Source organism: Thermobia domestica, chromosome 16 (assembly GCF_964235325.1).
Source record: "Thermobia domestica chromosome 16, izTheDome1.hap1.1, whole genome shotgun sequence".
NCBI lineage: Eukaryota > Metazoa > Arthropoda > Insecta > Zygentoma > Lepismatidae > Thermobia > Thermobia domestica.
In genome coordinates this window covers 104,671,589-104,693,380 of record NC_137469.1, presented here as the reverse complement: position 1 = coordinate 104,693,380, position 21,792 = coordinate 104,671,589, and the positions used below count along the sequence as shown (strand labels likewise).

General features: G+C 36.9%; 1 protein-coding gene across 1 annotated transcript in view; it reads left to right on the top strand.

Moving 5' to 3' along the window:
- The window catches only part of LOC145673307 (cystathionine gamma-lyase-like), a 183,845-nt gene that overhangs the window by 46,563 nt on the left and 115,490 nt on the right, over positions 1–21,792 (top strand). Inside the window, exons 7-8 of the mRNA XM_081742899.1 lie at positions 11,837–11,989; positions 16,265–16,439. Coding sequence (XP_081599025.1) covers positions 11,837–11,989; positions 16,265–16,439 — 328 coding nt within the window. The remainder of the gene's footprint in view (positions 1–11,836; positions 11,990–16,264; positions 16,440–21,792) is intronic.

Genomic DNA, 21,792 nt, shown 5'->3' with positions numbered 1-21,792 from the left:
AACAAATAGTTTTACTTTCAATAATTGTACTATTGAAATGATGACACACGTGTTACCTGTTTTGACATTTGTCTCAGCGGTTCAGCTTTTCTTTTTTGGGGGGCGGGGGTGTGACTACAAACTTTACAATGATGTTTTTGCTGACATTTTGGCCGGCCACCATTTTGCACAAGGTAATTTTAGAGAGTCGAGACTTATTCCATCTTCTTTCATGTTCCAACAAGTTTCCAACGATATGCTACTTAACCCCCTTACCATTTGCAACTATTGAGTTGGATCCCGCCCGTGGCTCTGCGGGTGACCGTGGGACAACACTTTTTGCTTTAATACTTTGTACTTTTAAAATGATCAAACATGCGAGGGTCTCTACGAAAGTTTTGAGATACGCATTGTTGTGGCACAGTATTTGAATTCCAACAATTGCGTTCGGTAGTGGTATCCAGAGCGAAGAAGCGAATCAAGTTTCAACTCGCCTCGCTTATCGGCGTGGCCATATTGCCTTCACTTGTTTGTTGATGTGAGCAGTATTCGGCAGTCTAGAATGGAGCTCGAAAGGGAACATTTTCGGGTAATGATCCTTTATGATTTCAAAAGTGGTTTGAACGAGACACAAAGCCTTGACCGTTTGCTCCTTCCCGTGCTACAATTTTTCGATGGTTTGGTGAATTCAGAAGAGGCCGGACATCGCTTAAAGATGAAGAGAGAGCTGGACGTCCGGCAACAGCTATGTCAGACGAAAACATTGCCGCTGTGGAACAAATGATTCGAGAAAATCCTCGAACAACTTTCAAGGACATTGAATCTACAGTGAACATTGGATCGCCAGCAGTAACAAAAATTCTTCATGATCATCTTCGGCTCAGGAAGGTTTCATCTCGTTGGGTGCTTCACACTTTGACTGAACAGTAGAAGCGCATGCGTGTGGCATGGTGTGAAGAAATGCTTGCAAGATTTGATGGAGGCAATTCTCAACGCGTCTCTGATATTGTTACTGGTGATGAGACTTGGATCTATCAATTTGACCCTGAAAATAAACGCCAGTCTACAGTTTGGATCTTTCCAGACGAAAATCCACACACGAAAGTGAAGCGACCGCGAAGTGTGGGGAAGAAGATGGTCGCAACTTTCTTCTCCAAATCTGGCCATGTTGCAACTCTTCCACTTGAAGGACCAAGGACTGTTACTGCTCAGTGGTACACCACTGTGTGCCTAACAAAAGTGTTCCAGAAGCTTCGGGAACGGCGTCCAAGAACTGGATTGCGTGGGATCCTGCTTCATCGTGACAACGCGTCCACACACATGGCCAACATCACAATTCAGTTTTTAGAATCTACGGAGGTCAAACTTATGACTCATCCGCCGTATAGCCCTGACCTGGACCCGTGTGATTTTTTCTGTTCCCCAGGATCAAAAATCGCATGCGTGGGAAGAGATTTTGCAGCCCTGAAGAAGCTCTAGTGGCTTACGAGAATGAACTTTCAACACTTGAAGAAAAAGACTGGCAACATTGCTTCCAAAAGTGGTTTCCGAGGGTGCAAAAGTGTGTACAGTGTAATGATGAATACTTTGAGAAAATGTAAGTGTTAAATTGATTTTAAGTATGTAAGTTATTTCACATCTCAAAACTTTCGTAGTGACCCTCGTATCTGTCTCACCGTTTGCGATTTCCAGGGGCGGAAACGGATTTTCTGAACACACTGTATATTCATATAACTCGCACAGTATATGCATTTAGAAAATTTTTATTACAATTTCGTAATAGGCATCATTAGTGCTTTCGATTGGCGTATAAACCATCTTCCACTTTGATATATCTCCCTCTCTTCCCTTGTCAAACACAATACTATACGTTAATGAGGCGAGGTTAAGAGTTCGCTTAAATGATGTTGTTTCCAAGATGTAGTTTGAAATTATGGCCCTTTATTGTTGTGATTCCTGATCCGCTGTAGGATTTTAACTTTATTGTTGTGATCCCTGATTCGATGTAGGATTTTAACTTTGTTTATGGTTCGTTGAAGTTTATAGTGTCTTTTCAGCGCAGTGGCTGTATAAAATGTGGACCTGATGTTTAAGATGGAATATTAAACATCGCAACTTGTTCAAATTTCAAAGTTCTCCTACCAAAAATCGAACCCGCTATTCTGTGCATCGAAGGTATGCGCGATACCAGCTACGGTAGACCACTGGGGAAGGCTTGACTTTTATTATTATTATTATTATTATTATTATTATTATTAGTAGTAGTAGTAGTAGTAGTAGTAGTAGTAGTAGTAGTAGTAGTAGTAGTAGTAGTAGTAGTAGTAGTAGTATTGAAATTCCCTTAGTGTATTAATTGTGTATGTTAAAATGTTAGAGTAAAACCACAACATTTGTATTCCAATTATTTCAATGTAAAATGAGTTTCGTACGCACATGATAGAACTCCAGGCGGAGAAGTGCACGGCATGTTTCCTGTTTAGATCTCCGCATTCTAGCTATTCATTTATCCAGAGAAGCGAAAACCATAAAGTTCATCTCTATTGCTCATAAAAATCACATTATCAACGAGAGGAATATTACTTTTCCTTCCACGAGATTATTATGCACTAACACAAAAGAGAAATAGTAGGTCATTAAAACTGATCTTGTTTAAGAACATAAGATCCACCAACAAAAGTTTAAAAATATCTTCATTGGTAATTATGACATATTTAAAGGAGACGGACACGCTTTGAGTTCAAATGAAGTTCAAAATAGTGGCTGAATACTATTGTTTCGATCCCTTCTACCAGCAGAACCAAACAGTTACGATTGCTATTTTCATCCGCGTGAAGAGTTTTATTTATTTATTTATTTATTTTTAATCAGAAACTATTTTGCAAGACAAATCTTCTGTAAGGTCAACTTAAACATTCAAAACTTACCGTTTCATAAGAGAAGTACAATAAGAGACCCGCAAATCAATTCTAGAGAAGGTTGATCATAGTTCCGATAGATATAGTTAGTTCTTAAAAGAATAGAAACACGTGGAAAATGAAACTTACCTGATTATTATGGCGTGGGACGACCATTAACCTTCAGAACAGCTCTTTTAAATTTAAAGTTATAATTAAGAAAAATATTCTGTCAATTTGTTGCTACGGTTTCAATTTAGTTCGAAAATAGTTTTAATTTAATTTCTGAACTTCAAAAGTTTGTATAGACATTGGGTAGAATTCAATTGTATTTATTTATTTATCTATCAGAATATTAACTAACTCTAGGGAAGTGGCGGACTGGGCAGCCCGGATAATCGGAAATTTCCGGGTGGGCCCTGTCCTCTGCAAAATCACTTAAGATATTGCTCGATTAATTATAACTATTTCAAAACTCCGTTCCTGTTCATAGTAACCAGTGGCGTAACTTACGGGCCCGCAGCACTAGCAAACGGATGCACTAAGGAAAGGAAGCCCCTGCCCAATCCGTAGCCTTGTTTGTTGGAAACTCAATAAGACAATAGAAAAGTCTCAAACATACATGTAAGTTATTAAATGGAAAAGATAATCTCGTCCTTGATTTATGATTTCAATAATGTGATGTGAAATAGATAATATATAAAGAGCATGGAGCTGATTCTCCTACGGTAAGGAAACCGTGTTAGATATGGAGTTATTGGACCCGAGTGGTGGCGATAAATAATGATCCCCTGAGCACAGCGGTGATGTCAGAAAACGGGACCGAAGCCTCGGAAATCGGGTCCCGAAGTTTCGATCATGGGTCCCTTGGTATTCACTAATGAAATATGTAGTTCTTGACGTGGGAGGGGCAATGGAAAGGTCGTGATCCTCGAAGCACAGCGGTGATGTCACAAATCGAGCCCAGGGCCCGATGTCCCCAGATATCGGGCTCCGAAAGTATAGGGTCAGGTCCCTTTTATTCACCAATGAAGCATGGAGTTTTTGGATGTGGGTGGTTGGTTGCATTGGAAAGGGTAGGTTTCCTCTGAGCACATCGATGATGTTGTAAATCTGGCCTGGGGCCCAAAGCCCAAGAAATCGGGCCCCAAATGATGTTCATGCCATATTCTCCATGCTTTCTGCTCACAAAGTAAGTTTTCTTATTATCCTGCCTGAATGTTATTGAACCGAACCTTACAAGACAATACTGTGGTGCTGCATGTCAGTAAGGGACAGCGCAATATATTTGATATCGAATAGAAGGGACCAGAGCCCAAACATGCGGGGCTCGAATTCTTGAGTTTCGGGCACGGGACCGATTTCTAACATCACCGTTGTGCTCAGGGGGATTCGGTTATTTCAAGCGCCCCAACTCGCGTTTCCAACACCATATCTAACACGATTTCCCTACTGTAGGAGGATTTTCATGGAATATTCTCCATGTTCTTATCCAAGAGTAACAAAAACATTTCAAAGCTGTGGGAATTAAAAGGGCATTACTGGGACAATTTGTTTTAATCGTATATACGTATAAAGTATACGGGGAATAGTGAACCCCAATGGAAACGTACCACTTCTTTCTTACAAATCTTTATTTTTTAACTTATGATTTTTATTATCATTATTATTTTTACTTGTTTTCATAACTAGGGTAGAAGGAAGTCTCCATTGCTAATGCTATCAGTTATTTCTTTTTTTAAGTTGGAGTCGATAAAGAGGAAGGGGAATAGCAAGATGAGGTTTCTAAGTCGGTATACCTAACAATAGTGCACGAATATTGACGGGGGCTCATTTGCGAATATTGCGGGAGGTTGCAGTTGCGATAGAAATCCAGAGTAGAATAAATTATAGATTTACAAACGACAAAAATTAATCTTTGATACTTCCTGTCTTGATCCCCGCCGATTTACTTATTTACTAAATGAGGGTATTCCAGAAAGTGCTTTGCATGACATACCTGAAAATGTTCAGTTGAGCATGAAAATTTGAAATCTGAGTTGTTGACTTTTGCTAAATGTTTTGAAAAACTCCAAGAAAACTCTGCCAGACTACTGTGATAAAGCAAATAATAAAGATTGTACTGACATACAACCCGATGTAGATGTTGCAGAATGCGACAGTTCTACTGAGTATAGTGCCTTGGAGGGAAAAAGTGAACCTAAGGAATTCATTGCCTCTTTTTCAGAAGACCAGTCTTATAAGATGTATAACGAAAACCATCCGTGTAAGTAGTGTTACTTGTGTTGCTACAGGTTGCTACTAAGGTATAACATGCATGTTTCCACTTTCCAAACACTGTTTACTACTGTATACAAATATCTGATAATTTTCAGTTATTAAGTATCGTGTGAGTGAGCATTCAGTTATCTTAAATTAATTAAAAACTCGTACGCGTTCGTCTTTGTCAAATCATATTCTGGAATCATATTTAAGCTTATGGCCATTGAAAGGGACGTTCTGCAAAAATCTCAAATGATGAAATTATCGATGAAATTTTCTTCTGTCTTTAGAAAATTGCTACTGTAAAAGTTGGTTTGATAAATGAACTTCATTACTCACGTATTTTATAAGAATTGCAAAACTCATCAAAGACATGATTCACAAATGCGTTATCACCTCTATGTAGTCAATAAGTATGCGAATTTTTACATCAAAGTTCGTACTGTTCGTTCCGTTTTTCTTTCTTGATTTGGAGAGGGTGATTCGTAACTGCCGTTAGTAAAAACATATTTTAGGCTGTAATGTTAATATATTGTAGTAATGTTCCAATTTAATTAGTGTTTAAGAAGACAGCAAGAAATTATTTCTTATCAAATTCAGCGTGCTTTATCAGAAATGTTTTAAAACCGTTTCTCTAAACTTTCTGTTTTCAAAATGTTACTTTCTTTTTTCTCACCTCCACAATTGGACGGTTACTCAATGTTCTTCATTATATATCACGTAAACAAATCTACAAAGATAGACTATTATTTTACGCAATAAAATTAAGTTTATTATACTTTATTCACTCATTTGCATGCACCATTCATGAAATTAAGTTCCTAATAATTTTGAAGATGGAATCATATCATATTCAGATTTCTTTCAATATAAACAGTCTCTGCTTTGAGGAGTTATGTACGATTCATCGTAAAAATTTTCAAACTAGAAAATAAAGAAAGCAAAATAATACTTGGCTATAGATACGCATACACAACTTTACATTTCGTGGGGGACGGGGGTTTAGCCATCCAAGTCTCCAGCTAAGGATTCGTTCCTAAAAGGCAGCCCAGACTCCAGACCAACTCGGTGTTCATCAAGACTCATAAGCATCATTCTCCGGGTGGGCCCTTGTACTCCCAGTCCGCCTCTGTTCTGTGGTATATGTAGCTCATAGGTTCAATGCCACAAAAAAGTAAATATTCCACTGGATTCTATCCTCTGCTAATCTAATCAAGTCGAGTTATTATTATCTCATTGACTACTCCTTAACCTCTGCCTTCCTTGCATCTTCCATTAGGAATCTTTCTCACCGGCTTTCCAACCAACATTCCACACATCATTCGCATATATCTCATATGAACCACATATTTCTCTGGTCTTAGACATATAGGGTGTCCGAGAAGTTTCCGTAGGTTTGAGTATCACGAAGAATAAAGTCAGTATAATTTAGCACTATCTGGTTCCCTGTGTTCAATGATACGTGAAGCATTTCAGTTATAAAGCCACGGCTGATGTGAGTACAGACCCATAAGGAGGGGCTGAGATCATTCTTTGGAGAAAGCTATCTTGAGTTTATCATACATATATAGAATCAAAGAACATAAAGTTTCAGAAGGGCTGAACCTCCCTTGCCACCCGGTAGGTACTGTACAGTATAAGTAGTTCCAACTACACAGTTGAGGAAGGGTTAGAGGCATGTGCGTGGGTGCACGAACGACTACACTCAGGCAAACAATTACACAGGTAATGGTTGCGTTGAGAGATCACTTTTGTAAGGACTCACCCCATAAAACAATCTTGCTTAATTGAGAGAAACGTGTGTTCGCTTCAGGATGTGTCAAAGAGAGGCCGTAGTCGGAGACGTAGGGTCTATACATTTATGTGTGAATTTTCAAATGCAAATCATTTGACAGTAATCGCGACTATAAAATGGTTTGTACATAGCGTTAGGACGCACTTCCTGCCATTAATCTAATTAATTTCAAATTTAACCTTGTCTCAATTGTTAAATTTACTTGTAGGTACTGATTTCTTTTACATATCCTGGATTACGAGATAAGTTATTATTAACTATATATTCGCTGGTTTCCTAAATATGGTTCTACTTATCATATACGTACATAGTATTGTTACCATTTACTTCTCTTTATGTTGTGGTAGCGAAAGACAGTGTACCCCGGATTATGAACTTAATTCGTTCCGCAACACAGCTCTTGAAACGAAATTATTTTTCCCATTAAAATTAACATAAATACAATTAATCTGTCTACCCACAAAATCACAGTACTGTATTTATGTTATATATTTTTAAGCGTTTTTCTGGAATGAAGAATACCAGTATACAGTGAAAATAATGTTATTACTTTCAAAGAGAAAGAACAAAACAGTGTGAGTGCAAAATTACCAAAAGGTAGTTTTCGAACAGAACGTTCTAACAAAGAGCGTTAATAACAAATACGCAAAAGCAGTGTGATCACATGAAATTGAAGGTGCGGACTCAACTGTGAGTACCCCGAAATATTGTAAGCCCAGGAAAAAAGTGTTCATTAAACTTGCTTGTAAACCGTTTTGTTCGCGAACACAGAGGTTTGTCATCCGTGCGTCCGCTGTATTCCTGTTTCCTTGCATTGATGTGATATCTTCTTTTCAAGCCATACAATACGTCTTCTTTAAATTTTCCCAACTTATTTTCTAAAGCGAAATTAAAATAAATAAAACAACATAGATAAGGTATTCTATGGTTCAGGGAGTTAGCAATTGATCAACAACATAAGACAGCTATGTAATCCTAATCCGAATTGGACGAAATTTCGTATAGATACTAATTTGAGGTCGGTGAATAACGTGGGAATAGTCGTTAGATTCGCTTTTGCGTACTTTGCGAGATATACAGTGTGATGCAAAACAGAATGCAACATAAGACAGCTATGTAATCCCAGTCCGAGTTGGATGAAATTTCGTATAGATACTAGTTTGAGGTCAGTGAATAACGTGAGAATAGTCATTCTATTCGCTTTTGAATACTTTGCTAAATATACAGGGTGATGCAGAAGTAAAATAACATAGAAGCATTCTGTAATATACTGGTATAAAACGATGAAAGTCCACACGTGGATACCAAAATGAATATGCGGAATCTCATGGGAATAATGAGGAATGCAATGGCGTCACAGTAAAATCTGCCGTTGAGTAAAGCGGGTTCCACATAAAAATGAAAGGAGAAACAGTGTTCGATATTGTGATCCTGGAAAGAAGTACGAGTCTTTGAGGATACGTGTCCCTGAAATCGCACCGTTTACCATCATTGGGAACACGATTTTACATGTTTCCAAGAACCGAAAGGAGAGTTCAGACCTAAAATTAAACAAACTCTAGACAGGCACCTTCCATTTAACCTTGTCGTTGATGCTAGCAAGTCGGGAAAACTCACAAAAGTACATGTGAAAAGTTGACTGATGAACGTGTTCATTCCTGGTGTTACGGATGACACGTTACTGCTATTAGATTCCTGGATTGGATAGACCGATCGTGATATTTTTAACAACCCCCAAATACCACACATATTAAACTAGAAGACGCTTCGAAACAAATAATTCCTCCCAAGACTACGAGATTTGTGTAGCCACTTGACGTTTACTTTTTCCAACAGTATAACTTGTCATTCTGAGAATTTAAGAATACTTTCGACACAAGATTATACTTGAAAATAGTGCAGAAAAGTTGCATGATCGAGTCTTTATAATGAAATTACATTCCGTTATCTATCATCAATTTTGTTCCCCTGCATTGCAAGACATGTTAGTATATGCGTGGCGTAAGGCTGGATATGTAACAAAAGTATGAACTGTGGTTTCCGAAATATTCTTCAAACTCTATTTCAAGTTGACGATGATATATGTGCAAAAGAAGATTGTGAGGCAGCAGCATTTCTTACCTGCACGTACTGTTCTATGGCTCTTTGTCCAACTCACTTCGTTTGCAATCCACACTATCAGCGTGGGTATGTATCGTTTTAACTTGCATTCAATATATTTCTTTGTGTGCTATTATGGCATGCATTAGGGTAAAGCGTAGATCTGCAGAACTTGCTTCTTACATAGGTGTCTTACATGTTGCATTCTGTTTTACATCATCGTATATATATATATATATATATATATATATATATATATATATATATATATATATATATATATATAGCCTATATCGTAAAGTACGTTAAAGCGAATCGAACTACTATTCCCACGTTATTCACCGAACTCAAATTAGTATCCATACGAAATTTCGTCCATTTCGGACTGGGATTACATAGTTGTCTTATGCTGCATTCTGTTTTCCATCACCCTGTATATTTCGTAAAGTACACGAAAGCGATTCGAATGACTATTCCCACGTTATTCACCGACCTTAAATTAGTATCTATACATAATTTCGTCCAATTCGGACTTGTCAGGTTGGGACCACTTCCTTGTAAGACATTTTTATCTTAAAATCTAAGAATATATAGTGCTTCAAAGTGTTATAGTCTCTTTTTCTCTTTCTGATTAAAATTACCTGGCCCAACATTGATCTGTTTCGTGTGAAGCTACTTTAATGATTAAGAAGTGGAATACAGTCAATGCACCGAATACAAAGCTCCTGGCATGCAAAGCTGTGGAATAAAGTATCTGTTGCCGGGCTGCTTAGCCACCAAATTTGGTTCATATCCGATCAATAGTTAACCGAGAAATACAGTTCCTCATACAAGCCAAGCTAAGCCTGCCCTGACCGAGCTCAGGCACCAAGGATAGAGATCTGTATACCTTGAACTCCTTATACATTATCATAGCTTCCATCAAATTTTGCATCAAACTTTCCTTTAATTATAAATTGGTCAAATAAGTTGGTTGGTTAAAACTTTTGATGACTTACTATAAATGAGCAAACATAAAGACGAATTTCTTTGCTCATTTGCTCGTATTTCTTCATTCGATTGTTAAGCTGTTTGGACATACAGTTCCTCTGTAGTTTTATGGTAGCACATAGTAGTGTAACTATAATGAATAAGACCAAGATTGTAGAAATGTATGGAATGACTGGCTAAGGTTCCGCTGATGGCTTCCCTTATTTGAAACCACATGATACTGTTTTCAATGTTATATTCCTAATTCATTGTGTTATATTAATATATCTTAATTACTTCTGATTCACAATTACTTCTGTTTCATTTCTCCCTCCTTTACCAGTAACTGTTATTAGCAAATACTTACTTTCATGCTTTTTTTCTTGTTCACTAAATACGTATAAATATTGCATTTGTTAGTATGATGCTTAAATTTCGTCTAATAATTTTGTTAATCTTCCCATAAATTTTGTAATGTTGTGAAGCCATATGGGGTTCTTAGCCCTAATATTATTTAGTTTTAAAGTTACATAAAGCACTATGGATCAAGAAAGAATTTCAACCGCTTTCCATGTCTACGCCATACTCAATTTTAGCGACACCTAACAGTGATTTTCGCTTGTTTCCTTTGATGCAATTTTGGATAGAACTATGATAGATCAAGTTTCATTTTAAAACAGTTGTTACAAATATTGTGAGCAACCCAAACATTGCATACAACTTGGTATTGTACATGGTTATATTCTACTTTGATTAAACATTTGACACAAAATACTATGGAATATTTGATTATGTATAACCAGCTTCAGACGATGAGATTCTTGCTCCCAAATTTCATTGAAATCCGGTTTGTAGTTACCAAGAAATAAAATGCCATATAGAAGGTGAGCCGAGCCTGTCTCTAGCTGAGCTCGGGCACCAAATATAGCGATCCTTATTCCTTAGACAATGGGGCACTTTCCCGTCAAATTTCATTCAGATTCGGCCAGTAGTTGCCGAGGAAAAAAGTATCAAATGCAAGGCACGAACCGAGCCTGTACCTGTTCGAGCTCGGCCATCAAATATAGCGATCTTTATTCCTTAAGCGGTTTGTACACGATGAAAGAATGAGACTCTTGATCAAGGCCATTCAAAGCTATTTGATGAAAATAACGTCAACACTGACATCATTTTTGTCTTGAATCCAATAGTTACGCTCAAGAGATTTCGTTTCGATCTTATTCTAAACAATTCAATTCAAACGCGTTCAATAGGCAACCATTGCATCACCCGAGTTCATTGCAGGAAAAGGCAGAGCAACATGGCATCGGGAACAGAAGGGCAGTTGATAAATAATATATTTTTATGAATTCTTTCCATGTCAATATGATGTTCAAAGTGTGCATTATCATAATAAACAAAAACGAATATCGGTGCAGTTTAAGAATCTTGCGTTAAATAATAATAATAATAATAATAATAATAATAATAATAATAATAATAATAATAATAATAATAATAATAAGACTGCTTTGACTTATTGCTTCTTTAACTGATTTTCTAAGACGTTCTGGACTGTTATTACCCTGGCGCATGCACAAACAATTGCGTACAAATTTTTAATATGCATACAAATGGCTGTGTTCTGGAAATGATTACATGCTATCCTATTAAAATTGTTTATTTTGACTTGTAGTGCTCTGTAGTCCGTGGATGCCATTTTTAGAACACCCGATATATATATATAAATCCTACCTGTTAGATGTCCTTCGTACGACTAAGTAAATTTAAATATTTGTTTTCACATTTTAGTATTTGAAGCAATTAATGATAACTAATATGTTGTATTCTTTTCCAGCTTATGGATATACACCATCTCCATTCGACTGCTATTTGGCAATACGCGGACTGTACACGTTGTCAGCTAGAATGAGACTTCATATGAAGAATGCATTAGCTGTTGCTGAATTTCTGCAAAAACATCCTGATGTTGAAGGAGTGCTACATCCACGTATGTCTTTATTACTTTATTTGCACCTTAAGTTTAATTTCGAAGTGAAAACAAGAGTCCTATCTATTAATAATACCTATGCATAATTCTTGACAAAATACAAAAGAACTCCAAAGTTTCCAATATAGCTGTTATACGGCTAAACTGGCCATTTTAATATGTAGAATAGCTAGTAAAATCGTGCCTACCTATTAGCTATAATTTTTGTCAATTCTTTATTGATAATTGTCCATTTCTAATCACTTGTTCTTAACAAATAGCAGCAGAATCATTTCCAATCAATATTTATTTTACGAAAATTCAAATTGAAACAAAGAGTAGCGTGTTTTCCAATATTTCTACTTGTAGCAATACTTATAATGTCAAATCATGACAGGTATTTCACTTGTATTACTATCCTCAGATCATATATCACCTCATGGCAAATCGGGCTTCAGGAAACCAGAAATGGAGTGGGCCAGTGGATCGGTGGGTCAAGAGGGTCAGTGGGTCGTGGGCCAACAGCATGTGACCCACTGCGACCCACCACCCACCGTGACCCACTGCGTCCCACCCCCACCATGACCCACTGCGATCTACCGACTCACTCTGACCTACCGACCCACTCTGTTCACAACATTGTAAACAGTCTGAAGACTGATGAATTTGTCTGCGTTTTACTTTCAAGAGCTCCATTTCCCTTCCTTTTCCATTTGTTTCTGTCTACTTACCTGAGGTGAGTACTGTATATCTAAGTGAAAAAAGAACTTCAGGCACTTTTGGATATTGATATTTGTAATTGTAATAATAGCATTAGGACTTATACTACTATTTGGCTTTCGAGGCCTGTGAGTTTTTAGAGGAGCTAACTACTGGAAAAAATATATTTTCGAATCACTGTAATATATAAATTATTGTATAAAAAATTGAATCTAACTATGTGTGCCTGATCATCACGGCCAAATTGCAAAGTCAAATGAAATAATTTTTGGTATATAGTTAGGCTTTAATCCAAACTGGGATGTTATATCGCTTTCATTATAGTACATATCCTAAGGAGCAGTGCTGTAGTCTTAAAATTTTCAGAGGGTATACGCTGTTTTGTAATAATCTATAATTGTCGTAAAAGACATAGAAGGCATTTTTAAAGAACAATGTAAAACTCATGTGTTAATTAATTCAATTAAAATATAAAGGATATATTACTGTTGTATGGTCTAAAAGCATTTCATGCTATTTTTTGACAACACTACTTAAATCACCATTAATAACATAAATGAGTGTAGGTATAGAGAAAGAATTAACTCACTCAGAGAAGGAACAGAAAAAGTCGAGCCCGATGTGCCAGAAGTAAGAAAATTGTGCCCAAATTTAACTCTAAAATCATTAAGACATCATTTTTTTTTTTTTAATTAATAGGTTCTGCATTGCTCAAAGTTACGTATTAACATTGGTGTGATATTGAAAATATTCATACCTTAGTTTAAAAATATCGAACAGGTTTGGTTCTCGTTAGCAAAGAACAAGGTTTTAAGCAATTGAAATATCACAGCCATCGACCTTCAAAACGCTTGGATATCCTCTCAGAACAAAAATACGCCATTTTGCATCGATCTATCCCCTCATCCTAAAACTAACAATTTTGTGTTTGGGTTCCTTCCTGTGTAATAACATCCAAGTAATATTAGCTAGTAACAACATCAAGACGTGACACAAAAAACGGATTTCTTCTCGTGACATATATTTGAACACCTGCTAAGAATATAAGAGAAAAATGGTGATATAGTCCCTTTATCATTGGAGTCATAGCTCGATTAAATAAATAAATAAATAAATAAATAAATATAAACGAAACAAAAGTAGAAAGTACTATACGTTTTGAAGCAGAGGGTACACTCTAATGAATAAGATTAAGCAGAGGGTATATGGCGTGTACCGCCGTGTACCGTCGACTACAGCCCTGCTAAGGAAGTAGTGAGTATCCGAATCTCGCAAGCCGTTAAACTTACGAAGCTGAAATTCAGTGTATTAACTCTTTATTGAAAATAAACAGAATGTGTCCTAGCATTTTTTTAAATTCTCCTTTACAGGGGGGGGGGGGTACTTTCTATATATGGAAAGTTGGTAGTCGGTTGGTTTGTAACAATGATCGTAAACGATCGATATTAGTTGAGAAAAAATTCAGAAACAAAAAATACAGTGCTTCGTTTCATATATCCATTGCTTACTACTATAATAAATACTGAAACTTATGTTTATTGTATGGAGCGCTTAGAGCACAGGGCAATCAACCCATGAAGTTGTGGGAAAAATAGACATAAAATTTGAACTGTAAGCTTAATTACACGGAAATTGGACTGTACGCATAATTATATGGAAAATTTTACACTTTTTTCCTTTACGTTGGTCTACTTACCTTGATTTGGGACTTTCAAATTTCATCCTTTTTTCCACTGAAAAGTATCTGTAATTCAACAAGGAAATAATTATACTATGATAATTTAATTGAAATTCATCGTAATTAGGCCCATGACAAACAGCAGTGTGATATTTGAAGGGGAAGAAGGGGGAAATTCCCAGGCACATCCGAACACTTCCCGGAACCTCGTTCCCTTATGCTTTCTAGGGGGGAGGGAACTTGGTAATGACATCAAATCTTCATGTGTAATTACAAAAATTAAAGTTATAAACAAATAAGAAATCATCAGTTTATCAGGCTTTAGTTGATAATTTATGCGCAAGATTCCTTATTGAAAGTATGGTAGATGAAATTTCTGTTCTCCATGAGTCGACATTGCCAACTGACATGGTTGATATGGAAACTATGTCGTATGGTGATAGAGAGGTGATACTTCATGCTGAGTATTTCAAAACTGACCGAGAAAAATCGTTGTCAGACTTAAGCCTAACAAATAAATTGTCGATGAGAAGTTGCAGGAATGTCTACGTCGGGTAGAAGCATTATCAATTTCCACGACAGATTGCGAACGGGGATTTCCCTTTATGAATTTACAGATGACTGATATTAGAAATAGACTAAGTGCTCAAACATTGTCAAACTTGTTGTTCATCAATGTTAATGGCCAACCGCTAAACAAGCTCAAAGTAGACAAGCTCAAAGTAGACGAGCAAGCTATTTCTTGGCTGAAGGATGGGCATCATCCGCTGCAGATGATTTATCACGAAAAAGTTCTGTGGGCCAACAGGAAAGAAATCCGATTTCAGATTGTTGTAAGGTGGCAAATTACGACTTACGGAAAATGTATACTTGTGTTACTAATTGATTAGTTGTGTTATTCAACTTTGTACCTAATTTTTCACAAGTATCTGTTCTACCTTTTATGTATAATACTGCTTTATTAAACTAGAAGGTAAACTACTTTGAATAAATATTCATAATAATTGCAACTATGTATATTTGTAACTTAAATGTAACGTGGTGTTTTAGTGATTACACAAATTACAATTATGAGCATACTTTGTGGAGATGTTCTCACAGAAGGTACCCGAGCACCTTTATATGCTATGAAAAACTGATTTTTCAAGTCTTTTGTGAGAAAAATACTGTGAACTAAGAAATCATAACCTTTTCCATATTGTACAGGGGTATTTTCCTGCGAATAGAAGTTTATTTTGGAATGCGTTGAGAAATTAACACTTGCAAGAATAGTCTCCTAGTACAAGTATATTTTAGGCACACACTTATTTCCTCCCAGATCGAAGCGCTTCAATTTCTACACTGACAAACACTTTATTATTTTATATCGTAAAGGTCAGATCCACCGTTATTGTAACAGAGTAGTGCTTTAGCGATTGACCATAGAAATTCGAACTCCGATTAGTGACAATTTCAGTCTTGTTTTATTACAAGTGTAAACTCTAGTCAGTAAAGAAAAGGCCGTGGATCATGTGTCAGAGTTGATGATGGATTTTGGTGCGTCAGAGTAGGTCACAGTGGACGAGAGTGATTCATGGCGGGTAGTGGGTCAGAGTGGGTCACGGTGGATGGTGGGTCACGATGGGTGGTGGGTCAGTGGGTCGTAGCTCAAGTTTTCATTGACCCACGCTAACTCTGCAGGAAACCCTCGCCCGATTTCCTATACTTCAACATAATGTTGTATGATTTGTTTCTCGTGTGTTTCACGTCCGAGATCGGTATGCTATCACCTGATTACTATATCAAAAAGAAAATTATACTTTTTGATATAGTAATCTTTCATTTGTGTTTTGTCTATAAATTCGTTGTTGACCTAAGACAATAATTTTAACTTACGATTATCCATTTTGTGTTTCCAGTGTTACCCTGTCATCCCAGACATGAAATAGCTAAACGTCAAGCTTCAGGGCATGGCGGCATGGTGAGTTTCTATATTCGCGGTGGAAATGAAGAAGCAAAGAAGTTTATGTCATCAGTCCGATATTTTGAAAGGGCCCCAAGCTTAGGAGCTCCATGCAGCCTTGGCACTGTTCCGTAAGTATACTTTAAATTCCATTAAAGCTCTGTTCTATCAAACACGGAGATAGCATTGTACGAGGTAAATCGAAAAATAAGTCCCCCTTGTGGCTACGGATAGAGATTTATGCAAAACAAAAAATATATGGTAAAATTAAGAGTAAGGCTTATTTTATTTTTCCACGTAAGGACCAAGGGACGTTGATGCATTTGCTTTACAAGGTCTAAAAGCTCTTTTCTTTAAAAAAAAATGTACGCATACGGAGTGTCCTACATACGGAAAAATTTCTTCGTAGCATCTTCAGTTTATCACTGTTTCCAAAGTGCCTTTTTTTACTACTGAAAAGAAATTCCAGTCGTTGCGAGTGACGTCGGGATTGTACGGGGAGTTGGGAAGGCACTTCCAAGCGAGGCTGAGATGATTCTGCGCTGGTATCATCTTACATTGTTGTACAAAAAGAGAACGCCAGATATTACAAGGCTAGGCCGCTTCCTAGAAATAGGGGTCCCTGAAAGTAACCTTGAGTATTAATTGTTCCAATTTCTATACTTGCTGGATACAGAATAGAGCGCTCATGTGAACTGTCTTCTTAGCACTGGGATAAAATTTGTGATAAAACTTTAAGAAAAGTTATTCTTCTTACAAAATCTGTTACAATTACTAAAGAAAAATGTTCTTGAAGAAATCCCTCCCTGAAGAGAATTACTCGTCTCAAAAAATTAGGCAGAACGAAACGCAAGATTGAATGGAAATCAAATTTTACACGGCTGTGATCGTCACAACAACGTTTGGTAAATGGATTGCCAACGATATAATCTCATCGTCACACCAAGCATGAGAAAGTCGACGCTAATTGTCTCTGGCTGAGAAAGGAAATCTAATGCAATCGTTCGCTGCATCAACTAATTTTAAAATTTGTTTTAAAAAAATGCAAGATTGCACTCCCAAGATTTGAACACCCCCCTAAGTTCAAAATTCTGGATAAACCACTGGGCCTGACTACTGCAGGAAACATGTTAGTCGAACTCTTTAGTGTGGCATTCATTACGCGTCAAAACGACTCTGCATAAAGCCCTATATGTTTGTGGACATTTTTATGTTTGCGGCCAATTTTTTGACAGTGATATCTCGGAAACCACAAGCTCTAGAAAGATGTTGGTTTCACTGATCAATTAAAAATTTTGTGTAGATTGTTCAATTCTAATTAATTTTTTTTAATGGCCGCTACTTCTTTACTACATTTTTAGGGGTGCACTGGAAATATTGAAATTTTAGAAAGCAAAGCATCATGTCGTACGAGTTATACATTCCAACATCACACATTTGAATACGGGGTTAGTATATCTCTCGGGCGTTTGTTTCATGGCCAAATGATAATCAAAAACGAAGGATAACCATTTCTTTATGCTAAGATGAATCTTTATTGTTTGGAGTGTTTTGCCCAATGAACAACATGTATCACTAATATTATAATTAATTATATGTGTTATGTATTTGTTTATGACATACTACATGCAAGAAGAAAGAAAACACTGATTATACATGAATTAGAAACTCCGACCGGAAGTAGGCTCAATCTTGCAAACGGTGCTAGATACTGAAAAGTTAATCGAATAAATTCTCCCCTTGCCGATTTTTATCAAGACGTCCTTCACTTGTGTCTGTAAAGGAACATGCACAGATGTGAGGAATGACAAGGAGATTCATGCTCATATGTGAATGAGGCGCTGTATAGAGAGCGCAGGTTTAGCTAGTGATAATGAATAGGGAATATATCAGTCTACTTAAAGTTATTATGTAATTTTAGTCTGAACTAACATCTAAATCCTGTTGAATTGGAGATATCTACAAAACCATATTGTTTGCTTGGAGAAAAGTGATGTACGTATTTGTATTTTTGAGATTGACGTCTTATAGTATGCTTTCAAGATACTTATTGAATAACTGCTGATTGAGTAGATATGTTATTCATGTATACTAGAGAAGTCGTGTTTTAGAAAATATAATTGGGTTTGAAGTTGGCGTACTTTCTTTCCCACCGAGGATATTGCAGACATGAACTTAATAGTATGCTGGGCTTTTAGCAGGAATCGAACCAGAGGTGTCGTGTGTCGAAAGCAAATACCACAAAGGACTATTAGGTGTATGTAACTATAAATTGTATAAGGTGAAGTGTAACACCGAGGCTATATGAAACAGAGGATGCCAATCACATGAACCTAACAGGGAATCGAGCCCAAGGTCTTCCCCGTCGAAAACCTGTGGGCTGAGCATATACTTGACAGAGTTGAGATGTATTTCAGCATAAATTGCGTGGAATTTAAAACATATTGTGGCATCGAGGTTATACGAGACAGAGGATTCCAATCACATGACCTGACTGGGAATCAAACTGAGGATCTTTCACGATGAAAGCTTATGCTCCAGCAGACTATAGATGTGTTGGCTACAACTTGTTTAGACTTCTAACGTTTCGTTTTCAACACAGAGGTTATACGAGACAGAGAATGCTAATCACATGAACCCCACTGGGAATCGAATTTGATACCCGTGCACCAAGGACGAACACGGACGCCAGAAAATCAATATTACAATAAATTAAACAATATAGAGAACGAGAATTAGTGCCGTAAATATAAACTTACATGGAAATGTTACACACATTGAGATGTTTATAAAAAATAATTTTAATAATAAATTACTTTGTTTTACATACTATGTAGTGTGTAACACTAATAGGAGGTAACTATCTTACAAGTAAAGGTTCTCTCCCAAGAATCGGGGATTCGGAAACTACGCACATATTTAGATAGAGGAGGGCCACGAAGGAATACTGGTGAAATATGCCGGGCCGACAGCAAAGGATAAATCCAATATGGCCGTCCGAAGGTCATGCCTATCGACTTTTGCAAGCAACCTCTCATCCATTTTCCATTGGCAGGTCGACTTAATGTTTTGCACATTGATATATGTATGAACACTACACATCTATTGGTTTGAAATTTCGCGGACGTTGACGTATTGAACCCAATATGGCCGATCAAAATATCAATATGTCAACGACTCGTGGCTGGAAAACGAATTGTACTATGGAAGTACCGTATCACTAGACGTGTACGAAAAACATTAAGATTTTGCAGGTGAAATGCCAGTAAGTTAAAAATGTTGCCAGTGCCTGTGTTATCTGTTTGAAATGTTACACGCAAACATATACTGTTCATTTGGGAAGGTCTAGAACGCACTAGTCACAAACGTCCTTAAAGTTTGCAAACCATATCATATATAACAAAAATCGCCCTTGCCAACACTTGCACCATGGCTACACAGGTAACATCGTGGTTTACGATCCAACGGACCTATGTTCGAACCCGGCGCTTCAGTGTTGGCAAGAGTGATTTTTGTTATATATGATATGGTTTGCAAACTTTAAGGATGTTTGTGACTAAAATGTGTTACAGGATCACGTATATGTTTGCGTGTAACACTTCAAACAAGTAACACAGGCACTGGCAACATTTTTAACTTAATGGCATTTCACCTGCAAAATCTGCTCCAGTGAATTGTAGGTGATTTTCATGTGAAACCACCTGAACTGTGGTGGTATGTGTATTTCGCGCCTATATTGGATACACGGTGTAGAAATTGTGACCCATTTGTATTATTTTCCTCACTACTAGTGGTAATGGACCTTTACACCAAATTTCGTTTTTCTAGTACGAGCTGTTTGGTTCAGGATTTGGTTCGGCCATATTGGTTTTCAGATGGCGATATTTTGAACCATTTAATGCTTTTCGTACACGTTTAGTGATACTGTACTTCCATAGTACAATTCGTTTTCCAGACACGAGTCGTTGACACATTGACATTTTGATCGGCCATATATCAATCTGCAAAACATTAAGTCAATCTGCAAATGGGAAGTGGATGAGAGGTTGCTTGCAAAAGTTGATTGTCATGACCTTCGGGCGGCCATATTGGATTTATCATTTGCTGTTGGCCAGGCATATTTCACCAGTATTCCTTCGTGGCCCTCCTCTATCTAAATATATGCGCAGTTTCCGGATCCCCGATTCTTGGGAGAGAACTTTTACTTGTTAGAGTAAAACAGGCGGTTGAAAGCGAATGTTTATTAGGAAGACACGATAATGGTGGAGAAAAAGCACAGACATAGTGTTGCTTAATAGAAAGCACGATATGATTGAAATTAAAACATTTGTAGTAAAGTCGACTGATTTGATTGGCATCATTATTTTAACATAATATTAGATATGGGCGAGAATCACGTGAACTGTACGCGAACAAGAAAGATCGGAAATACGAATTTGACGAAGTCGGTGTCATTTTATTTAGCTCTATTAGTGGTTTCTTGAAGTCTAACGCACTTTTGAGCTGCATGGCTATGGAAGACGCAAACATATTTTAAAATAGATTACATATCTACCTATACGGATTCAGAATTTGCAAGAAAGACAAAAGTCCTAATTACTAGACTAGCAGAGATACACACATGTATGTTCAATTCATGTATTGTCCACAGTCAAGCAATGTAAGTAACGACATCTAATACTATAATGAGTTATTATCATTATTAGGGTTATCTACTGCTTAAATCATGTCGTGTGTAAATTAGCATTTCACTCATTTTTTTTAAATTTATAAGAAGGAATGGTGATGGCGATGCCAAAGGGGTTGCTGCTTGTTAGTCACTCATTTCGATGAAAATACGGGGACAGAAACGCCAAAAGCGTTCTCTTTACTTTATTCTCCTCATGTATGTCAGCTGGCCAGGGAATCGACAGGGAGGGAAACGCCCAAAGCGTTGCTCTTCATTATTATATTTCACACATTCCATTACTTTCAACGAAGGCTTAGAGGCGGTTTGTTGCAACGCCAAATGTATTGCTCTTGGATATTTATTTCATTTATTTCTTTAGTTTCAAACTGCATGAACTTTATTCTTCCTGTGCATGTCGGCTGGTCTAGGAATCAATAGGGGCAGCAATGTCCCAAGTGTTGCTCTTAGTTATCTATTCCATTCATTCCTTTAGTTTCAACGAAGGTATGGTCATAATAGCATAGAAGGCATGGAGAGTGAGGAATAGGGTTGAGAAAAGGGTGATAACTCTGATTTTTTTCATTATATTTTTATTGAAATAGGGGTTCAACTTTCGATAAACCAATTCTCCTCGTACGAAGATAAGACATTTTAGCTAGTAATAAATATAAATTTGTAAATAAAATGTTAATTACTTCTTCTTTGTCAAACATGTTCTTGTTACTTAGTTATTTGCAATTGTTAAAATCCCATGTCATATACATGTGCGCATACATAACAAATTTATGGAATTTCAACTACAATACGAAAAAATC